This window comes from Cervus canadensis, chromosome 28 (assembly GCF_019320065.1).
Source record: "Cervus canadensis isolate Bull #8, Minnesota chromosome 28, ASM1932006v1, whole genome shotgun sequence".
Classification (NCBI taxonomy): Eukaryota; Metazoa; Chordata; class Mammalia; order Artiodactyla; family Cervidae; genus Cervus; species Cervus canadensis.
This window is the reverse complement of record NC_057413.1, coordinates 24,818,481-24,839,857: the sequence shown is the minus strand read 5'-3', so window position 1 is coordinate 24,839,857 and position 21,377 is coordinate 24,818,481. Positions and strand designations below refer to the sequence as shown.

Genomic DNA, 21,377 nt, shown 5'->3' with positions numbered 1-21,377 from the left:
GATCCTTCTGTGATTTATGTCGGAGAGTGTTTTGCCTATGTTCTCCTCTAGGAGTTTTATAGTTTCTGGTCTTACATTTAGATATTTAATCCATTTTGAGCTTATTTTTGTGTATGGTGTTAGAAAGTGTTCTAGTTTCATTCTTTTACAAGTGGTTGACCAGTTTTCCCAGCACCACTTGTTAAAGAGGTTGTCTTTTTTTCCATTGTATATCCTTGCCTCCTTTGTCGAAGATAAGGTGTCCATAGGTTCGTGGATTTATCTCTGGGATTTCTATTCTGTTCCATTGATCTATATTTCTGTCTTTGTGCCAGTACCATACTGTCTTGATGACTGTGCCTTTGTAGTAGAGTCTGAAGTCAGGCAGGTTGATTCCTCCAGTTCCATTCTTCTTTTTTCAATATTTGGCTATATCGAGGTTTTTTGTAATTTCATACCAATTGTGATTTTTGGTCTAGTTCTGTGAAAAATACCGTTGGTAGCTTGATAGGGATTGCATTGAATCTATAGATTGCTTTGGGTAGAATAGCCATTTTGACAATATTGATTCTTCCAATCAATGAACACGGTATGTTTCTCCATCTGTTTGTGTCCTCTTTGATTTCTTTCATCAGTGTTTTATAGTTTTCTATGTATAGGTTTTTTGTTTCTTTAGGTAGATATACTCCTAAGTATTTTATTCTTTTTGTTGCAATGGTGAATGGTATTGTTTCCTTAATTTCTCTTTCTGTTTTTTTCATTGTTAGTATATAGGAATGCAAGGGATTTCTGTGTGTTAATTTTTATATCCTGCCACTTTAAGTGGGCTTTATCCCAGGAATGCAAGGATTCTTTAATATCCGCCAATCAATCAATGTAATACACAACATTTAACAAATTTGAAGATAAAAAACATATCTTATCTCAATAGATGCAGAGAAAGCCTTTGACAAAATTCAACACCCATTCATGATTAAAACTCTCCAGAAATCAGGAATAGAGGGAACATACCTCAACATAATAAAAGCTATATATGACAAACCCACAGCAAGTATCACCCTCAATGGTGAAAAATTGAAAGCATTTCCCCTGAAATCAGGAACAAGACAAGGGTGCCCACTCTCACCACTACTATTCAACATAGTGTTGGAGGTTTTGGCCACAGCAATCAGAGCAGAAAAAGAAGTAAAAGGAATCCAGATAGGAAAAGAAGATGCGAAACTCTCGCTGTTTGCAGATGACATGATCCTCTACATAGAAAACCCTAAAGACTCTACCAGAAAATTACTAGAGCTAATCAATGAATATAGTAAAGTTGCAGGATATAAAATTAACACACAGAAATCCCTTGCATTCCTATATACTAACAATGAGAAAACAGAAAGAGAAATTAAGGAAACAATACCATTCACCATTGCAACAAAAAGAATAAAATACTTAGGAGTATATCTACCTAAAGAAACAAAAGACCTATACATAGAAAACTATAAAACACTGATGAAAGAAATCAAAGAGGACACAAACAGATGGAGAAACATACCGTGTTCATGGATTGGAAGAATCAATATTGTCAAAATGGCTATTCTACCCAAAGCAATCTATAGATTCAATGCAATCCCTATCAAGCTACCAACGGTATTTTTCACAGAACTAGAACAAATAATTTCACAATTTGTATGGAAATACAAAAAACCTCGAATAGCCAAAGTAATCTTGAGAAAGAAGAATGGAACTGGAGGAATCAACCTGCCTGACTTCAGACTCTACTACAAAGCCACAGTCATCAAGACAGTATGGTACTGGCACAAAGACAGAAATATAGATCAATGGAACAGAATAGAAAGCCCAGAGATAAATCCACGAACCTATGGACACCTTATCTTTGACAAAGGAGGCAAGGATATACAATGGAAAAAAGACAACCTCTTTAACAAGTGGTGCTGGGAAAACTGGTCAACCACTTGTAAAAGAATGAAACTAGAACACTTTCTAACACCATACACAAAAATAAACTCAAAATGGATTAAAGATCTAAATGTAAGACCAGAAACTATAAAACACCTAGAGGAGAACATAGGCAAAACACTCTCTGACATAAATCACAGCAGGATCCTCTATGACCCACCTCCCAGAATATTGGAAAAAAAAGAAAAAATAAACAAATGGGACCTAATGAAACTTAAAGTTTGCACAACAAAGGAAATGATAAGCAAGGTGAAAAGACAGCCCTCAGATTTGGAGAAAATAATAGCAAACGACGCAACAGACAAAGGATTAATTTCAAAAATATACAAGCAACTCCTGCAGCTCAATTCCAGAAAAATAAATGACCCAATCAAAAAATGGGCCAAAGAACTAAACAGACATTTCTCCAAAGAAGACATACAGATGGCTAACAACACATGAAAAGATGCTCAACATCACTCATTATCAGAGAAATGCAAATCAAAACCACAATGAGGTACCACTACACGCCAGTCAGGATGGCTGCTATCCAAAAGTCTACAAGCAATAAATGCTGGAGAGGGGTTATGGAGAAAGGAACCCTTCTTACACTGTGGTGGCGAATGCAAGCTAGTACAGACGCTATGGAAAAACAGTGTGGAGATTTCTTAAAAAAACTTGGAAATAGAACTGCCATATGACTCAGCAATCCCACTTCTGGGCATACACACTGAGGAAACCAGATCTGAAAGAGACACGTGCACCCCAATGTTCATCGCAGCACTGTTTATAATAGCCAGGACATGGAAGCAACCTAGATGCCCATCAGCAGATGAATGGATAAGGAAGCTGTGGTACATATACACCATGGAATATTACTCAGCCATTAAAAAGAATTCATTTGAACCAGTCCTAATGAGATGGATGAAACTGGAGCCCATTATACAGAGTGAAGTAAGCCAGAAAGATAAAGAACATTACAGCATACTAACGCATATATATGGAATTTAGAAAGATGGTAACGATAACCCTATATGCAAAACAGATAAAGAGACACAGAAATACAGAACAGACTTTTGAACTCTGTGGGAGAATGTGAGGGTGGGATATTTCAAAAGAACAGCATGTATACTATCTATGGTGAAACAGATCCCCAGCCCAGGTGGGATGCATGAGACAAGTGCTCGGTCCTGGTGCACTGGGAAGACACAGAGGAATCGGGTGGAGAGGGAGGTGGGAGGGGGGATCGGGATGGGGAATACATGTAAATCTATGGCTGATTCATATCAATGTATGACAAAACCCACTGAAATGTTGTGAAGTAATTAGCCTCCAACTAATAAAAAATTAAAAAAAAAAAAGAAAATACAAAATCATGCATGTATATATAAACAGATGTTCTTAACATCATAAAGAAGATGCAAGTAACACCATACATCACTCAATATTTGTGTCTGAAACTTGCTAAGTAATGTCCATTTCAAAAGCAAAGAAAGAAATGTGTGAAGTTCATTCCATCTAGAAACTTCACTATAATTTGAAGAGTATAATCAGATATGAAAGGGCATGAAGATTTAATAATTCTTGTAGTGGGTTACTAAAAATAATGTAGAATTACTTTAGAAGATAGCCATAGAATTTACATGTAAATTACCAATGAAGTTTGTTTGAGTGACTGAAAAATGTATGTTCAAGACCCTGAAGGAAGAGAAATTTTTGAACTAGCTATTAAATAGTTAAAATAAAAAAGAATAAACAGTAGTAATTTTGCTTGGATAGAAAAAATGATGCAAATTCATGTAAAAATATTTATATACTTTAGATTACTGGAGATTATGGTCAAGCAAAGTGTATCAAGATTACCTGATATTAGTATATGCAAAGTGTTTGAAAGATCAACAAAGGAGGAATTTATTCAGCAGCTTTGGAGTCTGAACACTATTCTTAATTTGAAAGAATGTAATATATATAAAATATGGGGACTCCATCTCAGAGCACATGAGAAAAAACTGAAGTTAAAATAAGCTTTCTATTGAATGGAAATAACCACATTCTTTTTAGCCTAATCCTTTGATCATACCAATTTTTTTTTTTTTCCCCCCACCAACCATATAATGAAGTCATGGTAATCTCCAGGAACATAAGGTAAAAAGGAAAGAACAAAACCTTAGTTCAGTTCATTTCAGTCGCTCAGTCATGTCCAACTCTTTGCGACTCCATGAATCGCAGCATGCCAGGCCTCCCTGTCCATCACCAACTCCGGGAGTCAACCCAAACCCATGTCCATCCAGTCGGTGATGCCATCCAGCCATCTCATCCTGTGTCATACCCTTCTCCTCCTGCCGCCAATCTGTCGCAGCATTAGGATCTTTTCCAGTGAGTCAACTCTTCGCATGAGGTGGCCAAAGTATTGGAGTTTCAGCTTCAACATCAGTCCTTCCAATGAATACCCAGAACTGATCTCCTATAGGATGGACTGGTTGGATCTCCTTCAGTCCAAGGGACTCTCAAGAGTCTTCTCCAACACCACAGTTCAAAGCATCAATTCTTCGGCACTTAGCTTTCTTCCCAGTCCAACACTCACATCCATACATGACCACTGGAAATACCACAGCCTTGACTAGGCGGACTTTTGTTGGCAAAGTAATGTCTATGCTTTTAAATATGCTATCCAGGATGGTCATAACTTTCCTTCTATGGTAATCACCAGGAAGATGAAATAAAAAGGAAAGAATAAAAGCTAGAGTAGGGAATTAAGATACTTAATATAGGACGAGTTCATGAAGACAAAAAGAAACTGGAGAAGGTAATATGAAATTCACAAGAAGGCAAAGGAAAGCGGCGGTATGTAAGTGGTGAATGTCACAAGAGGAAAAATATATCTAGGAAATAAATCTATTTTAAAAAGTCATAAAACTTACCAATTTCCCTCCTGAGTTGTTCTGAAACATATAATGGAAAAGCTCATGTAAATTTCAAGGAAAAACAATACAGAATATAAAATAAGAGGCAAAATATATCTAGGAAGAAATATTTTTTAAAAAAGTCATGAAACGTACCATTTTCCTTGGTGCATTGTTCTGGAAAATATAATGGAAACACTCATGTCAATTTCAAGGAAAACCAATATAGAAAATAAAATAAGAGGAAAAATATACCTAGGAAATAATTCTTTTAAAGAGTCATAAAACTTAACATTTTCTCCTGTGAGTTGCTCTGAGAAAATAATGGAAAAATCATGTCAATTTCAATGAAAACTTATATACAAAATAAAATAAGAGGAGAAATATATCTAGAAAATAAATCTTTTGAAAAATGCCATGAAACTTTCCATTTTTTTTCTTGAGTTGTTCTGAAAAATATGATGGAAAAACTCATGTCAATTTCAAGGAAAAACAAAACAGAATTTAAAATATGGGGAAAAAATCACTAGTAAATAAATCTTTTAAAGAGAGTCATAAATTGACCATTTTCTTTTGTGAATCGTTCTGAAAAATATAATGGAAAAATGCATGTCCATTTCAAGGAAAATCAATATTGAAAATAAAATAAGAGGAGAAATACATCTAGGAAATAAATCTCTTAAAAAGAGTCATAAAACTTACCATTTTCTCTCATGAGTTGTGCTGAAAAATATAATGGAAAAACTCACATCAATTTCAAGGAAAACCAAAATGGGATATAAAATAAGCAGAAAAAATTAATCTAAGAAGTAAATCTGTTTTAAAAAATCATAAATCTTACCATTTTCTCTCGTGAGTTGTTCTGAAAAAATAATGGAAAAATCATGCCAATTTCAAGGAAAACTAATATAGAGAATAAAATAAGAGCAAACATATATCTAGGAAATAAATCTTTATAAAAAAATCATAAAACTTACCATATTCTTTTGTGAATTGTTCTGAAATTATAATGGAAAAACTCATGTAAATTTCAAAGAAAACCAATACAGAGTATAAAATAAGAGCAAAAATATATCTAGGAAATAAATCTTTTTTAAAAATTCATAAGACTTACCTTTTTCTTTTGTGAATTGTTCTGAGAAATATCATGGAAAATCTCATGTCAATTCAAGGAAAACCAATACAGAAAATAAAATAAAAGGAAAAATACATCTAGGAAATAAATCTTATTAAAAAAGTCATAAAACTTACCAATTACCTTCCTGAGTTGTTCTGAAGCATATAATGGAAAAACTCTTGTAAATTTCAAGGAAAGCCAATACAGAAAATAAAATAATAGGAAAATATATCTAGGAAATGAATCTTTTAAAAAAAAGTGATAAAACTTACCATTTTCTTTCCTGAGTTGTTCTGAAAAATATAATGGAAAAACTCATGTAAATTTCAAAGAAAAACAGTATAATTTATGAAAGTGAAATTAAAATTCCCCTGATCAGTGAATAGATAAGATGTATGTAATTAGAAAAAAAACCAAAGAAACAAAAAGTTCTGAAAAATACCAAGGACACAATATTTTTATCTTGGGAAGAATGGAAGATTTGTTCTTGCAGAGAAAAAAATCTTACCTGATATTTTGGTATGCAATGAATATTGCTCACCATGAAGCCATCAGAACCCGAGAGGAGATTCAGAATGGAGAAAAACAGTATACTGGCCCAGTATTTATGATGCATATCAAAGGAATAATTTCAGTGAGCCCAGACACTTGTATCTTACCAGACATAGAAAGGCATTAACATCATGAACTAGAGATGCCCGTTTTGTTTCTTTTTTTAAATTATTCTCAGAGGTAATCTTGATGTGTTCCTACTACAGTTCACCCCAGTAAAAACTCCAAGATACCTTGAATCCTTTCTTACCTCTCTGGAAGAGTTCCTCCGAACTCTCTGAGATCCTGTCTCCCAGGTTGTAGTCCTGAGTAGGGTCCCCAGATAAAACATAGCTTGAAACTTTTAGCTTGTGCATTTGTTTTTCAGTAAAAAATTTTGGTTTCGTAACCAACAAAGGAACCAAAAACATACTTCTACCCTTCACCTGAACTCCATGACATCTCAAAACTTATTACTGGACACTTCATTGCACTCCAGAGAGAAGAAACCCAGGTCCACCCACCAGAACACCGACACAAGCTTCCCTAACCAGAAAACCTTCACAAGTCACCTGTCCAACCCCACCCACAGCAGGGAACCTCCACAAAAAAGAAGAACCACCAACTGCCAGAATACAGAAAGGCCACCCAAAACACAGCAATATAAACAAGATGAAAAGGCAGAGAAATACCCAGCATGTAAAGGAACAGGATACATGCTCACCAAACCAAACAAAAGAGGAAGAGATAGGGACTCTACCTGATAAAGAATTCCAAATAATGATAATGAAAATGATCCAAAATCTTGAAAGGAAATTGGAGTTACAGATATATAGCCTTGAGACAAGGATTGAGAAGATGCAGGAAAGGTTTAACAAAGACCTAGATGAAATAAAAAAGAGTCAATATATAATGAATAATGCAATAAATGAGATAAAAAACATTCTGGAGGGAATCTACAGTAGAATAATGGAGGCAGAATATAGGATAAGTGAGGTAGAAGATAGAATGGTAGAAATAAATGAAACAGAGAGGGAAAAAGAAAAAAGAATTAAAAGAAATGAGGACCACCTCAGAGACCTCTGGGACAATGTTAAATGCCCCATTACAATCATAGGAGTCCTAGTAGAGAACAAAAAGAGACCATGAGAAAATACTTGAGGAGATAATAGTTGAAAGCTTCCCTAAAATGGGGAAGGAAATAATCACCCAAGTCCAAGAAACCCAGAGAGTCCCAAAACAGGATAAACCCAAGGCGAAACACCCCAAGATACATATTAATCAAATTAACAAAGATCAAACACAAAGAGCAAACATTAAAAGCAGCAAGGGAGAAACAACAAATAACACAGAAGGGGATGCCCATAAGGATAACAGCTGATGTTTCAACAGAAACTCTTCAGGCCAGAAGGGAATGGCAGGACATACTTAAAGTGATGAAGGAAAATAACCTACAGCATAGATTACTGTACCCAGCAAGGATCACATTCAAATATGGAGGAGAAATCAAAAGCTTTACAGACAAGCAAAAGCTGAGAGAATTCAGCACCATGAAACCAGCTATCCAACAGATGGTAAAGGATCTTCTCTAGACAGGAAACACTGAAAGGGTGTATAAACTCAAACCCAAAACAATAAAGAAAATGGCAACAGGATCATACTGATCAATAATTACCTTAAATGTAAATGGGTTGAATGTCCCAACCAAAATACAAAGACTGGCTGAATGGATACAAAAACAAGACCCGTATATATGCTGTCTACAAGAGACCCACCTCAAAACAAGGGATGCATACAGACTGAAAGTGAAGGGCTGGAAAAATATATGGAGACCAAATAGAGACCAAAAGAAAGCAGGAGTAGCAATACTCATATCAGATAAAATAGACTTTAAAACAAAGGCTGTGAAAAGAGACAAAGAAGGACACTACATCATGATCAAAAGATCAATCCAAGAAGAAGATATAAGAATCATAAATATACATGCACCCAAAATAGGAGCACAACAATATGTAAGACAAATGCTAACAAGTATGAAAGGGGAAATTAATAATAACACAATAGTAGTGGGAGTTTTTAATACTCAACTCACACCTATGGATAGATCAACTAAACAGACAATTAACAAGGAAACACAAACTTGAAATGATACAGTATACCAGTTAGACCTAATTGATATCTATAGGACATTTCACCCCAAAACAATCAACTTCACCTTTTTCTCAAGTGCACATGGAACTGTCTCCAGGATAGATCACACCCTGGGTCATAAATCTAGCCTAAATAAATTCAAAAAAATTGAAATCATTCCAAGTATCTTTTCTGACCACAATGCAGTAAGATCAGATGTCAATTACAGAAGAAAAACTATTAAAAATTCCAACATATGGAGGCTGAACAACACATTGCTGAATAACCAACAAATCATAGAAGAAATAAAAAAAGGAATCAAAATATGCATAGAAATGAATGAAAATGAAAATACAACAACCCCAAACCTATGGGACACTATAAAAGCAGTGCTAAGGGGGAGGTGCATAGCTATAAAGGCTTACCTCAAGAAACAAGAAAAAAGTCAAATAAATAACCTAACTCTACACCCAAAGCAACAGGAAAAGGAAGAAATTAAGAACCCCGGGGTTAGTAGAAGGAAAGAAATCTTTAAAATTAGGGCAGAAACAAATGCAAAAGAAGCAAAAGAGAGCATAGCAAAAATCAACAAAACCAAAAGCTGGTTCTTTGAGAAGGTAAATAAAATTGACAAGCCATTAGCCAGACTCATCAAGAAACAAAGGGAGAAGAATCAAATTAACAAAATTAGAAATGAAAATGGAGAGATCACAAGAGACAACAGAGAAATGCAAAGGATCAGAAGATACTATTATCAGCAACTATATGCAAATAAAATGGACAACTTGGAAGAAATGAACAAATTCTTCGAAAAGTACAACTTTCCAAAATTGAACCAAGAAGAAATAGAAAATCTCAACAGACCCATCACAAGCACGGAAATTGAAACTGTAATCAGAAACCTTCCAACAAACAAAAGCCCAGAACCAGACGGCTTCAGAGCTGAATTCTACTAAAAATTTCGAGAAGAATTAATACCTATCCTACTGAAACTCTTCCAGAAAATTGCAGAGGAAGGTAAACTTCCAAAGTCATTCTATGAGTCCACCATCACCTTAATACCAAAACCTGAAAAGATGCCCCCCCAAAAGAAAACTATAGGCCAATATCACTGATGAACAGAGATGCAAAAATCCTTAACCAAATTCTAGCAAACAGAATCCAACAACATATTAAACAGATCATACATCATGACCAAGTGAGCTTTATCCCAGGGATGCAAGGATTCTTCAATATTTGCAAATCAATCAGTGTGATACACCAGATTAACAAACTGAAAAATAAAAGCCATATGATTATCTCAATAGATGCAGAGAAGGTCTTTGACAAAATTCAACATCCATTTATGATAAAATCCCTCCAGAAAGCAGGAATAGAAGGAACATACCTCAATATTGTAAAAGCTATATATGACAAACCCTCAGCAAAAATTATCCTCAATGGTGAAATATTGAAAGCATTTCCCCTAAAGTCAAGAGAAAGACAAGGGTGCCCATTCTCACCACTACTATTCAATATAATTTTGGAAGTTTTGGCCACAGCAATCAGAGCAGAAAAAGAAATAAAAGGAATCCAGACTGGAAAAGAAGTAAAACTCTCACTGTTTGCAGATGACATAATCCTCTACGTAATAAACCCTAAAGACTTCACCAGAAAATTACTAGACCTAATCAATGAATACAGTAAAGTTGCAGGATATAAAATTAACACACAGAAATCCCTTGTATTCCTATACACCAATAATGAGAAAACAGAAAGAGAAATTAAGGAAGCAATTCCATTCACCATTGCAACGAAAAGAATAAAATACTTGGGAATAAATCCACATAAAGAAACAAAAGACCTATATATAGAGAACTATAAAACACTGATGAAAGAAATCAAAGAGGACACAAATAGATGGAGACACATACCGTGTTCATGGATTGGAAGAATCAATACAGTGAAAATGAGTATACTATCCAAAGCAATCTATAGATTCAATGCAATCCCTATCAAGCTACCAATGGTATTCTTGAGAACTAGAACAAATAATTTCACAATTTGTATGGAAATACAAAAAACCTTGAATAGCGAAAGTAATCTTGAGAAAGAAGAATGGAACTGGAAGAATCAACCTGCCTGACTTCAGGTTGTACTACAAAGCCACAGTCATCAAGACAGTGTGGTCCTGGCACAAAGACAGAAATATAGATCAATGGAACAAAATAGAAAGGCCAGAGGTAAACCCACACACCTACAGACACCTTATCTTTGACAAAGGAGGCATGAATATACAATGGAGAAAAGACAATTTCTTTTACAAGTGGTCCTGGGAAAACCAATCAACCACTTGTAAAAGAATGAAACTAGAACACTTTCTAACACCATACACAAAAATAAACTCAAAATAGATTAAAGATCTAAATGTAAGACCAGAAACTATAAAACTGCTAGAGGAGAACATAGGTAAGACACTCTCCGACATAAACCACAGCAGGATCCTCTATGACCCACCTCCCAGAATATTGGAAATAAATGCAAAAATAAACAAATGGGACCTAATTAAACTTAAAAGCTTCTGCACAACAAAGGAAACTATAAGCAAGGTGAAAAGACAGCCTTCAGAATGGGAGAAAATAATAGCAAATGAAGCAATGGACAAAGAATTAATCTCAAAAATATACAAGCAACACCTGCAGCTCAATTCCAAAAAAATAAAAGACCCAATCAAAAAGTGGGCCAAAGAATTAAACAGACATTTCTCCAAAGAAGACATACAGATGGCTAACAAACACATGAAAAGATGCTCAACAGCATCAATCATTATCAGAGAAATGCAAATCAAAGCCACAATGAGGTACCATTACACGCCAGTCAGGATGGCTGCTATCCAAAAGTCTACAAGCAATAAATGCTGGAGAGGTTGTGGAGAAAAGGGTACCCTCTTACACTGTTGGTGGGAATGCAAACTAATACAGCTGCTCTGGAGAACAGTGTGGAGATTCCTTAAAAAACTGGAAATAGAACTGCCATATGACCAGCAATCCTGCTGCTGGGCATACACGATTAGTAAACTAGAATTGAAAGAGACACATGTACCCAAATGTTCATCGCTGAACTGTTTATAATAGCCAGGACATGGAAACAACCTAGACGTCCAAGAGCAGATGAATGGGTAAGAAAGCTGTGGTACATATACACAATGGAATATTAGTCAGCCACTAAAAAGACTACATTTGAATCAGTTTTAATGAGGTGGATGAAACTGTAGCCTATTATACAGAGTGAACTAAGCCAGAAAGAAAAACACCAATACAGTATCCTATTGCATATGTATGGAATTTAGAAAATGGTAATGATAACCCTGTATGCGAGACAGCAAAATATACATAGATGTATTGAAGAGTCTTTTGGACTCTGTGGGAGAGGGTGAGGGTGGGATGATATGGGAGAATGGCATTGAAACATGTAAATTATCATATGTGAAACAAATCACCAGTCCAGGTTCGATGCATGATACACTGCTTGGGGCTGGTGCACTCTGATGTCCAAGAGGGATGGGATGGGGTGGGAGATGGGAGAGGGGTTCAGGATAGGGAACACATGTACACCCATGGTGGATTGAAGTCAACGTATGTCAGAACCAATACAATATTGTAAAGTAAAATAAATTAATTAATTTAAAAATAAAATGAAAAATAAAAAAGACCTTGCTTGATGGAGCATCTATTTAGAATTCTGACTTTAAAGGGAAAAAAAAAAAAAAAAAAAAAAAAAAAAACCTCCTCCAAGGGGGAACTTGTACTTTTGTCCTTTTGTCTTTGAGATGAAAATTTTCTACCTCTTCTTCTCAGATTATTTCCTGTGTTTTGAGAGTGTGTTCTCTGCATACCAACGTAACATATGGTCTACATTTGGCAGCCAGTGAAATAGACTAAGATTCTCAGCAACCTTTTTGTCCGGTTATGCCAACTCTTTGCAGGATATAGTCCATGGGGTCACAAAGAGTCAGCCATGACTGAGCAGCTCTCAGCAGAGATGCTGTCCTTCTTGGGCTTAGCTGGATATCTAATTTTGGATTCCTAATTTTGCCTTCTTGGCACAACCCCTATATCAACCACCAGAGGAGATATTTCAGAATCCCTAGAGCTAAAATCAGATACCCATTCAGACTTTAACACCCTTAAGCAAGCCATTATCTCAGCCCCAGCTCTAACACTTTCTGACCTTTCCTGTCCATTTATACTCTACACTACTGAGAGACACAAATTGCCCTAGGAGTTTTGGGACAAAATCAGCTCCCCCCCCATGCCCCCCCCCCCACATCAACCCTATCACTTATCTATGAAAGCAATTAGATACCACAATTCAAGGATGGCCAGCCTGTCTGTGTGCTCTGGTAGCAGCTGCACTCCTTGTTCAGGAAAGTAAAAAACTTACTTTTGAAGCACCCACTGTCATTCGTTCACCACATGACTTAAGGGCTTACTTTCTCACAAATCGATGACCCTTCTCTCTCTTTTACACATCCAACTAATTCATGACACCCTTCTTGAATCTCCCAAGTTCTTCTTTGAATGATGTCCTACACTTAACTTTGCCACCCTTATCCCTAATTTTTCTGAGTCCCCCATCCATACTTGCAAAGAGGAGTTAGAATACCCGATGCCCTATTTCTCCCACATTTCCTCAGCCCCTTTAAATAACCCTGATTTTACTTGTTATACTGATGGCAGCTCCTCTACATCAGAAGGAAAAAAAAAAAGATAGCTGCATATGCAGTTGTCTGAAATTATTGATTCCCAACCCATCCCCTCAGGAACCTCTTTTCAAAAGATAGAGCTTTTTGCACTAACTAGAGCACTTACCATCATAGCTAACAAGAGAGCAAACATATACACTGATTCTAAATATACTTTCCACATCATACGCTCACATGCTGCCATCTTGAAGCAATGAGGGCTCCTATTTATTAAAGGCTCTCCCATAACTAACACCCCATTTATACTCCAGCTTTTAAATGCAGGTAACATGCCAACTGAAGTAGGCATCAAATATTGTCCAGGTCACCAGGTGACCTCAGACCCCTTTAAACAGGGCAACAATGCCACAGACAGAGAAGCAAAATAAGCCTCACTCCCATCACCTGCTCAACAACTCATGGTAATCCCCAACAGAAAGCCTCTTTCCTTCCCTGAAGAAAAGCCATGATTATTACAAGAGGGAGCACAACCACAAGGAGAGAGGTTACAAAAACAGAGCCGCTGTCTCCTCCCCAAATCTCATGGCCACATAGATTCTTATGGACATTCATCAGGCCCTCCACACTCATCAGGCCCTACTCATAGGCACTAAACCTCTTTATCATCTCTTAAGACCTCTTATCACCTATCCTAACCTTTCACTCCTACAACAAATCACTCAGTCTTGCATTATCTGCTCCTCTCCCAACACATCAGGCCCAATGCCATATCCCAGGGGAGGACTGGTAAATTGACTTCACTCACATGCTTCCAACATGAAAAATAAAACTCATGCTTACTCTAGTAGACACTTCTTCAGGGTGGATTGAGGCTTTGCCTATGAGATCAGAAACTGACTCAGAGCTAACACAGTTTCTCATATGAGAAATCATCCCTTGTTTTGGTCTCCCACTCTCCCTCCAATCTGATAATGGCCAGCTTTTACCTCCCAAATCACTCAACAAGTAGCCCAATTCGTTGGCATAACCCGGAAACTATATATTCCTTACAGACCCCAATCCTCGGGAAAAGTAGAGAAGGCAAAGTCTATTCTCACAACACATGTAATTTAACACATGTAAAAAAAAAGAGAGCAGAAATTTAAAATCCTTCTGTAGTTGACTCCATAAGTCAAGTTGACCAAAGTGTAAAGGTAATGTTCCACAGGACATCTTGTAATCAGAGTTACTGTTGTATTATATCCCACCATCTCCAACTCCAATTCCTGGACCAAAGTAGCAAAGACATATAATGACTCAAGGAGAGGAGGTAGAATAGGGCTACAAAGGCAAACAATATCAATTGTTCATCTTTCAGTGGACCTTCTTCTTCTTTTAGGGTGGAGGGAACAAAGCACACATACATGAGTCACATTTTAGCAAGTTATAAAGAGGTCTACAATAGTGTCCCTCAGTCTAAAATTGTATCTGTAACTAGTTTTATGAAGTCTGCTCAGTATAAAGAAGAGGTGTGTTGCTAAGTTCATTAAACTTGTAAACAAAAAATGATTGGAAACCATCATTAGCAAAACAAAGTTGCTAAATTTTGGATTTTTTTAATACTGTATTATGAAAAAATCTTTTAGATGTATTGTAGGACTCTAGTTTCTCATGTCATTCACATAACAATTTATATCGAGAATTGTGTTGCATACTTCCTTAAATTAAAAGTCCTTCTACCAAAATAAGTATAAATTGCTAAATTAATAATGATGTCAGAATAAAAATGAAGGAAAAGATGGAACAATTAGTACAGTATGAAAGAAAATAAAGCCAAGGAATGCCATGTAAATGTTTGCATTTAGGGTACTTGGGTGTTATGATCAAGGTCAGTGGAAGAGGGAGTCTCAACCTCACACTGGAACCATGAGGGATATCTGAGTTTACATAGTCCTTAAAAGGACCATAGACCAAGAAGCTTGACTCAGAAAGAATGGAGTTTTGGCTCATCTCCTGTGATTTGGGGAGGTATCGATTGCATAATAATGACCTTTGAACTTTGAATATATAACAAATGTACTAACAATGGATAGTTTTCTGAAAATAAGAACAGAATGTAATCATGTACCCAACAGTTTCTTCTTTTTTGTTTTATAAAATGCACACTGAAACTCTGGAAAGACTACAGAGTAGAAGGTAGTGGTTATAGGGAAGGAACATCTGTTTTGAAAAAATAAAGGGATGGAAAACAGAAATGGAGACAGAAAGGGATGGAAAACGGAAATAGAGGGTAGGAAAACAGAAATGGAGACAACTTAATATAGATGATGCTTATGAAGCAAAATAACAGACATTGAGGGGTAGGGTATGCCAAAGATGGCATATAGATAAAAGGAGTAGGAAAGACTGTGAGGAAGCAGTCATTTAGAGGCTTATTGGAGTATAAATGTTGTTAGAGAAATTTACCAAAATTCAAACCCTGATTAGAAAAATAAAGTAAAAAGGTCCATATAAGTGTGAGAGAACAGAAAAAGAAGGAAAATATAAATTTAATGCCAATTCATATGCAGTGTTAAATGTAGCAGGATGCGGGCCAACCCACAAAATACACACACTCATGCAAACACACACACACACATGTACACAGAGCAGTTGAAAGTTACCTTTTCCAGGAGAATATTGGTTAAGAATGTAAAAGAAGAAACAATGAATTTACTTAGGAAAAATATCTGGGACAGTTGTAATAAAAAATGTTTCTGACATGGTTTTATGTAATTTTTGCAAAGAATTTCTTTAAAAAATGAAAAGGATAAAAATGAGTGAACTTTCTCAATTGGAAAAAAATCATTATTTCTTCCAATTATTATCTTATAAAAATTATGTTGATACCATTCAAATTGTTTAACTTTCTAATTAGTTGGAAGTTAACCTTCATAAGTTCCTTGACTGCTACTAAATACAGAGTCATTGCTTATTATTTTACTAGCACTAGCTGTACATAGTAGCCACACTCACTGAATTAAAGGAGTCTGAACCACTGCTAATAGACAAAATACCAAGTTAGGTTCCTGGGTGCTTGTTTTCACAAAATTTTATACAACTGAGTCAACTATAACTTTTAAACCATACATTAATATTTCAATTGATGGCTAAATGAAGTTCATCTTAATTAAATCACATGAAAGAAAGGAAATGATGCTCTAGACATAGCATATGGGGATTGAAATAAAATGACTGGGCATATGTGGGACAAATTTTCACATTAGTTCCTGAGAATGCCAATATGTTAGAAATGCATGATTAATAAAATTTACACAGCAGGAAGGGTCTGTTTAAACCAACTAAAGCAAAGTGACAAAGACGTGATAACTGGGGAAATTGAATGAGAAATAAAGATGGTAAATTTCACTTGAAAAGACAAAATAATGAGACAAAACTACATAAAAGTATGTATAGGGACTTAAAGACAAAGGTACCAGAAAAGAATGAATCCATGACTAGGTAAGCAAGGAAGATGCCTTTACATTGGAAACTTGACCTTTTTCTCTTCACATAAAAAAGGAAAAAGAACTCAAAATGCATTTAAAATGATAATCCAATGTGAGGAAGAAACAAGGAAAAATTGGAAAAACTCCCATACTTTACTCTGTGGTTCAAACATGACCTAATTTTTTGTAAGATTTGAAGACTTTTCTAGAAATCAGAGAAAAGATTGTTTTACTTTCATTCACCCTTTGATGTTAAAGGAATCAAGACAAGAAATGACACTGGGGAAGGAGATAGAATAGAAGTTCCTCTTGGATAAACAATGTCTGTCATTGGTCCTATATTAAACCTTCTACATTTTTCAGAATAAATTGGGGACTCACAGCTTTGAACAAGAGAATAGCTTAAAAAGAGGTGAGGAAGCAGAGAGAAAAGGCATTCATTTTTCAGAAACAATGTATAACAATAGTCATATGAATCCTGCTACATGCATTAAAGAAATATATTCCTAAATTCCATTCTCTTTGAAGATAAAATTATAATAGAAAATTTAGTTAGAAGGATGTTAAGTTTAAAATAACTCTATTAGTGTGATATAAACAAAGAAAACAGCAATGAAAACTGCAACAAAGAAATTGGCTACATCTGATGGGAGGAGAACAGAAACATGGAATGCTTTTGTATCTTACTCCAAGTTTCAAAATGACCAATATTTTTTAAATTGGAAGCAAATATTTCCAAAGGATGCCTTGTCAAACAGGGGCAAAGGTATATCACACACACACACACACACATGCACACCACCTGATGCAAAAGTTATAGAGATGGAAAGTGACGCTATGAGGTAGAAGAAGATTTCCTCTGGGATAAACAATATGTATCAATCATACATGTTTCACTGGTCTTTCTCCTTTTTTTCAGAATACAATCCAAACATGCACACATACATGAGTGCTTAAAGTGCTTAAGAAATCATGAGGGAGCCTACAACAAAAGCTCCCATCTAGCTAAAACTCTATCAATAGCAGTAGTCTTATGAAGTCCTTCATGCATTAAAGAGATGTATTCCTTAGTTCCATCTAATCTGTAACCAAAAATATAATTGAAAAAATCTCTGTAAAAGGAAGGTTGTTAAGCTTATAATGGTTATAATATTGTTTTGTTAAAAAGTATATATATATATATATTTATGAGTATCCTAGAACTGTAGCCTCTCATGTCATTCATACAAAATTTCAAAATGGAGAAATATGTTATAAACAATCTTGCTCAATATATAAAGTCCTTCCACAAACACTTAAAAGTTATTGCAGTGCAATAAATGAATACTTATGTCAATAAAATGCAAGAAAAAGACAATAAAATTCCTATGGTATGAGAGAAAATTAAGCAGAAAGTGGTATGTAAAGTATCTGTGCCTGAGAGAAGACTCCAGTGAATGGTCTAGGGCATTGAACACGTGACCCTACAGCCCACACTGGATCTACAAGGTACACCTGAATTTGCACAGTCTTTGAAAGGATAAGACTTGGAAAAAACTCAGTCAGCAAATATAGAGTCTGGTCTTAAAGTTTGGAGAGGTATCAGTGGCATATTAAAGACTCCCTGAACTTTGAATACATGACAGAAACCCTAAGTTATGGAAAGAGTACCAGAAAAATAAATACAGAATGTAAACCACATGCCCATTGGACTCATCCCCTTCATCTCACAAAATTCGTAGTGAAACTGACAAGGCTCTGGATGAGAAAAGAAGACAGGGTATATAGGGAGGGAATATAGGAAATGAAACAAGAAGCACTGAGAAAGAATCAGGTTAGGGTAATAGATAGAAAAAATTTAATATGACAGAAGTCCATAAACAAAAACATTGAGGAGAGAAGAGTAAAGAGTAAGATAAAGTGTGAATGAAATTTGGGCATATAGATAAAAAGAATGGGAATGTGAAAAGAACCAAGAAAGTAGTTGTTTAAAGCTTATTGGAATAAAAATGTTTTCAGGGAAATTTATCTATTTTTTTCCAAAGATTAAAGGAAAAATTAAAAGAAAACACACAGGTAAGTATAGAGGGCTTAAAGCACCAGGGAAATTCAAATTTAGTGAAAAATTCACATAAAATGTAATAAGATTTAAACAAGTGCAAACACATACACAAACGTGCTGATATGCAGAATGTGCCAAAGTTTCTGACAGCTTCCTTTGGTCTTGATCAAAAATTAAAGGAAGAAAAGGAACAATCTTGCTGAATCGAGGAAAAATTTCAGGCATATTAGTAGTGGTGTGTACCTTGCAAAAATGTTCTTGAATTATTTGGACACTTCATGGGCTGTTATGGTTTGGTAGATTACCTTTAATAAATTCTTTGGCTGCTACTAAATATACATTATTAAGTCTCACAATTATTGTAGCTATGTTGCATAAAGCATCCACAAACAGTGAATTAGAGAATACTGGACTGCTTCAAGAGGAAAATGCAGGGATTGGTTCTTAGGAACCTCTATTCACACTTTGTTAAGCAATGATGACATGATTTTCTTTCTGGTGAACTGCTATTTTAGCCTATGGCAAAATGAAGCTCATCTTATCGTGACTGCCTTTTCAGAAAAAAAAAGTAAACATGTGTCCATGAAAACAGAATTGGTTAAAAAGAGATGAGGAACTAAGGGGAAAAAGAATCACTCATTTGTTCAAAGTAGTGTATGTAGCAGTGCCTGAATGCATTAAAGAGGTAATCTGATTTTTCTCTGCAAATAAAAATACACTGAAAAATGTCATTAGAAAATAGGATATTTAAATTTTAATGGATAATTTTGCATCTTATGGGAAAATTTTTTGAAAGCATTAAAGACTATAGTTTGTGGCTTCATTCACATAAAATATTCAAGTTAAGAGATATGTATTATTTTTAAAGTTCCTAACAATACCAAATCTTTCCACAAATATTTGAAGTACTTGCAGTTGACCAAATTGACAGTTGTGTTAATAAAAGTAAGGAACAATGAATTAAAATTCTTCTCTTCAGATATAAAACAAATTGGAGGGGAAAATGAATAAAAGTATTTTAATACTTGGAGTAGTAGAATTTAGGGCAGTGTAAGAATGACCCTCAAGTTTACTTGTAACCAATGAATGATTTCAGATATAATTTAGGTTTTGAAAGACCAGAAAAGAGAGTACCATGGAGAAGTCAACAAGCAAAACATTGCCTTAGACTGGCAGATATCTGGATAGTGCAAGGCAAGGATGGTATATTGACTGAAAACTCGTATATGGTTAAGACATCAGGAAAGCAAGTATTTTGAAGTCTTTTGGGAATAAAGGGATGTCAAAGATCCTTTGGACGTGGGTTATCTCCTCTCGGCCACTCCCAGTGCTGCGTCAGGAGCGGTGGCTGAGAGGAAGACCTCACGTCCAAGCTAAGGAGCAGCGGCTGTGCTTTACTGGAGCAGCCATGAAGAAATACCCCATGTCCAAGGTAAGAGAAACCCCACTAAGATGGTAAGCGCTGAGAGAGGGCATCGGACGGCAGACAGACTGAAATCACAATCAGAGAAAACTAACCAATCTGATCACATGGACCACAGCCTTGTCTGACTCAATGAAACTAAGCCATGTTGTGTAGGGCCACCCAATATGGACGGATCATGGTGGAGAGTTCTGACAAAATGTGTTCCACTGGAAAAGGGAATGGCAAACCACTTCAATATTCTTGGCTTGGGAGCCCCATGAATGGTATGAAGAGGCAAAACGATAGGACCCTGAAAGATGAAATCCCCAGTTGGGTAGATGCCCAATATGCTACTAGAGATCAGTGGAGGAAGAACTCTAGAAAGAATGAATAGATGGAGCCAAAGCAAAAACAACACCCAGTTGTGGATGTGACTGGTGATAGAAGCAAGGTCCGATGTTGTAAAGAGCAATATTGCATAGGAAACTGGAATGTTATGTCCATGAATCAAGGCAAATTGGAAGTGGTCAAGGAGTGGTCAAAGGAGATGACAAGAGTGAACATTGACATTCTAGGAATCGGTGAATTAAAATGGACTGGAACAGGTGAATTTAACTCAGATGACCATTATATCTACTACTGTGGGCAAGAATCCCTTAGAAGAAATGGAGTAGCCATAATAGTCAACAAAAGAGTCTGAAATGCAGTACTTAGATGCAATCTCAAAAATGACAGAATGATCTCTGTTCGTTTCCCAGGTAAACCATTCAATATCACAATAATGCAAGTCTATGCCCCAACCAGTAATGCTGAAGAAGCTGAAATTGAATGGTTCTATGAAGACCTACAAGATCTTTTAGAACTAACACCCCCAAAAAATGTCCTTTTCATTATAGGGGACTGGAATGCAAAAGTAGGAAGTCAAGAAACACCTGGAGTAACAGGCAAATTTGGCCTTGGAGTACAGAATGAAGCACAGCAAAGGCTAATAGAGTTTTGCCATGAGAACGCATTGGTCATGGCAAACACCCTCTTCCAACACAAGAGAAGACTCTACACATGGACATTACCAGATGGTCAACACCAAAATCAGATTGATTATATTCTTTGAAGCCAATGATGGGAAAGCTCTATACAGTCAGCAAAAACAAGACTGGGAGCTGACTGTGGCCCAGA

The 21,377-nt window shown here is 35.8% G+C and overlaps 1 protein-coding gene across 2 annotated transcripts in view; it reads right to left on the bottom strand.

The window, feature by feature from the left end:
• The window catches only part of LOC122429657 (butyrophilin subfamily 1 member A1-like), a 10,454-nt gene extending 4,905 nt beyond the window's left edge, over window positions 1-5,549 (bottom strand). For both annotated transcript variants that reach the window (XM_043450182.1, XM_043450183.1), the window contains exons 1-3: window positions 5,529-5,549; window positions 4,983-5,003; window positions 4,845-4,865 (exon numbers count right to left, since the gene is read on the bottom strand). In XM_043450182.1, coding sequence (XP_043306117.1) covers window positions 4,845-4,865; window positions 4,983-5,003; window positions 5,529-5,541 — 55 coding nt within the window. In that variant the 5' untranslated portion in view covers window positions 5,542-5,549. The remainder of the gene's footprint in view (window positions 1-4,844; window positions 4,866-4,982; window positions 5,004-5,528) is intronic.
• Window positions 5,550-21,377: the final 15,828 nt, after the last annotated feature.